The following is a 2,906-nucleotide window of genomic DNA, read 5'->3' on the forward strand; positions in this document are numbered from 1 at the left end:
TACATACGAAAAGTGAATATTTAAAAGAGGTCCCCCAGGCTGGTAAAGGTACGAAAAATGTAGTGAGATGCTGTGAGATGCTCCGAAAAGTGAAGAGAGAGAGAGAGAGAGAGAGAGAAGAGAAGAGAGAGAGAGAGGAGGAAAGAGAGGAGAGGGAGAGAGAAGAGAGAGAGAGAGAGAGAGAGAGAGAGAGAGAGACGGGAGAAGAAAGAGAGAGAGGGAGAGAGATAGAGAGAGAGACGAGAGAGAGAGCAGAGAGAGAAGAGGAACGAGAAAGAGAGAGAAAGAGAGAGAGAGAGAGAGAAAGAAAATCATAGAGAGAAAGAGCCAGGGGAAGAGGGAGGGGGTAGGCGAGGAGTGGGAGAGGAGAGGAGGGAGGGAGAGAGAAGAGAGAGAAACAGAAAGAAAAAAAGAAAGAGAAAGAGCTGCCAGAAGAGGGAGAGGGTGGTAAAAGTGAAAAAGGGAGAAAAGGGATGAAGAGCCACAAAGTGAGAATCAACGAGACGAGAACGCCGACGACTGTGAACTGAAAATACAACTCACGGAGAGCTCCACCGAGCAGTCTCGGCAAGGCGTGTGGATGCGCACCGCCTCCGGTGTCTGCCCCAGCTGAGCATAGGGTCATGCTTGAAGTCACCGCCTTATCGGGCTGGCAATAGACGACGTCACACAGCGCAACAGTGCCTGCCCCCACGCCGACGGCCTAGTCCGGTTCACCGCCCGAGCACGATGGGTTTGGGGAATGCGGTCAACTTTCGAGGAAGAAACAACCTGCAACGAACGGCTCGTTCACTCATAGGCGCGATGGTCCCCAAAAACAATACTGGGCAGTCGTCAATACACACATTCACATTTTTCGATTCGAGAATATCCAATTCCAATTTGGAGTAAGGATTACACATGTACATTGATCAGACTCATTCAGATCTCTACACCCCTGCCACATCTGACCTTCTCCCTCTACCTGCCCTGCCCTCTACCTGCTCCGCCCTCTACCTGCCTCTACCTGCCTCCCTCTACCTGTCCTGCCCTCCTCCCTGCCTAAGCTGCTAACTGCCTGCCTTACCTGCCTGCCCTCTCCCTGCCTAGCTCTACCTGCCTCTTCCTCTACCATGCCTACACTTGCACTCCTGCAATCTCCCTAACCTGAGTGGCACCCAGCATCTTTCAGAATTGTATTGAAGTGCTTCTTGAGGAAGTAGAGTGGCGCAGGTCTAATCCGAGCAGAACACGTTCATGCTGCTGGAAATCAGGACACTCTGCTGTTGCCGTGGCGCACGCTGTTCAGTCAGGTGGCTAGGTGATTCCTCGAACAATCTGGAACATCAAATGGGTTGGCTTCGTCAACTCCGTATGGTTCCATTGTTCTCAAACCCATGGAAGCCCAGAGAGAAAACTCATGGTGTTCTTATGATAAAACTGCAATAATTCCCACAATGTAGAGCAGTGTTGTTCATCAAACTCAACACGATACCAACAGAAATCTGCAATTACAGAGAGAAGCTATGGCGTTGTTATACAACACCTCAATGAAACCCACGCTAGGAAGGCACTCGGCAGTAAAGGAAAGGCAACCAGCGGCAAGTAGGAAGGCAAACCACGGCAAGTAAGGGAAGGCAACACGGCAAGTAAAAGGACGGCAACGCCGCGGCTAGCTAACGGAAGGCAACGCACGGCATAAGGAAAGGCAACCAGCGGCAAGTAAGGAAAGGCAACTAACGGCAAGTTAAGGAAGGCACCACGGCTAGTAAGCGAAGGCAACTACGGCAAGTAAGAACGGCAACCACGGCTAAGTAAGCGACGGCAACACAACGGCAAGTAAGGAAAGGCAACCACGGCTAAGTAAGGAAGGCAACTACGCAAGTAAGCGGAAGGCAGACCCACGCTAGTCAAGGAGGGCAACACGGCAATTAAGGACGGCACCAACTGGCAAGTAAGGAGGCAACTCACGGCAAGTAAGGACGCCCAACGCCCGCCTCACGGCCAGTAAGGAAGCAACTAACGGCAATAAAACGAGCAACCAAACGATCACTACGGCCACCGTCGAGTTGCACAGGCATGAGAACAGGTTTGAGATCTTTTGGAGAAAATATTTCAATTCGTGTCTTCAGTTTGCGTCGGGCACCACTGTCCTGCTAGGGGGTGTTGGGGGCATGCCCGCCAAGCAATCTTGAAATTTTGAAAGTGCACATCTATAGGCCCATTTACATGCATCCTGGGGAAGATTGTAAGTCCATTTCATGCCTAACGCGTCATTTTTCTAAAAAAATTTCAATGTTTTATATACACCCCGCGATGTTTATCCTGGAGTGTCGTTACTCTGGTGTGGAAATTGCGAGTAACTTTTCCTGGACGCTTTTATGAAGTTTAAATTAAAACATGGCATCCAATTCGATAAGAAATAGTACAGCTTTACCCCCTCTCAAATTTTATTATGTTTTTTTTTTCGCATCAATCTCAAAAAATGACAAAATGGAACGCAAGAACCCGGAAATCCGCGAATCCGCCGGAAATTCTCATGTCCCGTAGGCAGTGCCGATCGAATGGCACCTGAGGACCTATGGCGTTGCGTAACAGCGTACTGTGGCTGAGCGTGCACGTGAGTGTAGCCGTCAACAAGGTCTTCTTCACCACGAAATCTCCTGTGAACTTGTAGCCGACGCGCTCGTGCTGTCCTCGTGCTGAGTCAGTCGGTCCCGTCACGCACTGCATCCTAATTAATCACGTAATAATAGCAGTCATTAATTAATACATAATAATTATACAGTCATCTGAATTAATACGTAATAATAGCAGTCTTAATTAATACGTAATAATTAGCAGTCATATAATGTAACACGCCTATGACTAATAATTAATAGCAGCTCTGTAATAATCATAATAATAGCAGTCAATTAGACTCTCTC

The 2,906-nt window shown here is 48.6% G+C and overlaps 1 protein-coding gene across 1 annotated transcript in view; it reads right to left on the reverse strand.

Annotated features, from left to right (window-relative positions):
• Window positions 1-1,214: 1,214 nt before the first annotated feature.
• LOC106810805 overlaps window positions 1,215-2,906 on the reverse strand; it is an 11,978-nt gene continuing 10,286 nt past the window's right edge. Inside the window, exon 7 of the mRNA XM_014814259.1 lies at window positions 1,215-1,313. Within this exon, the coding sequence (XP_014669745.1) occupies window positions 1,215-1,313 (99 nt within the window). The remainder of the gene's footprint in view (window positions 1,314-2,906) is intronic.

Source organism: Priapulus caudatus, unplaced genomic scaffold, assembly GCF_000485595.1.
Source record: "Priapulus caudatus unplaced genomic scaffold, Priapulus_caudatus-5.0.1 Scaffold475, whole genome shotgun sequence".
Classification (NCBI taxonomy): Eukaryota; Metazoa; Priapulida; class Priapulimorpha; order Priapulimorphida; family Priapulidae; genus Priapulus; species Priapulus caudatus.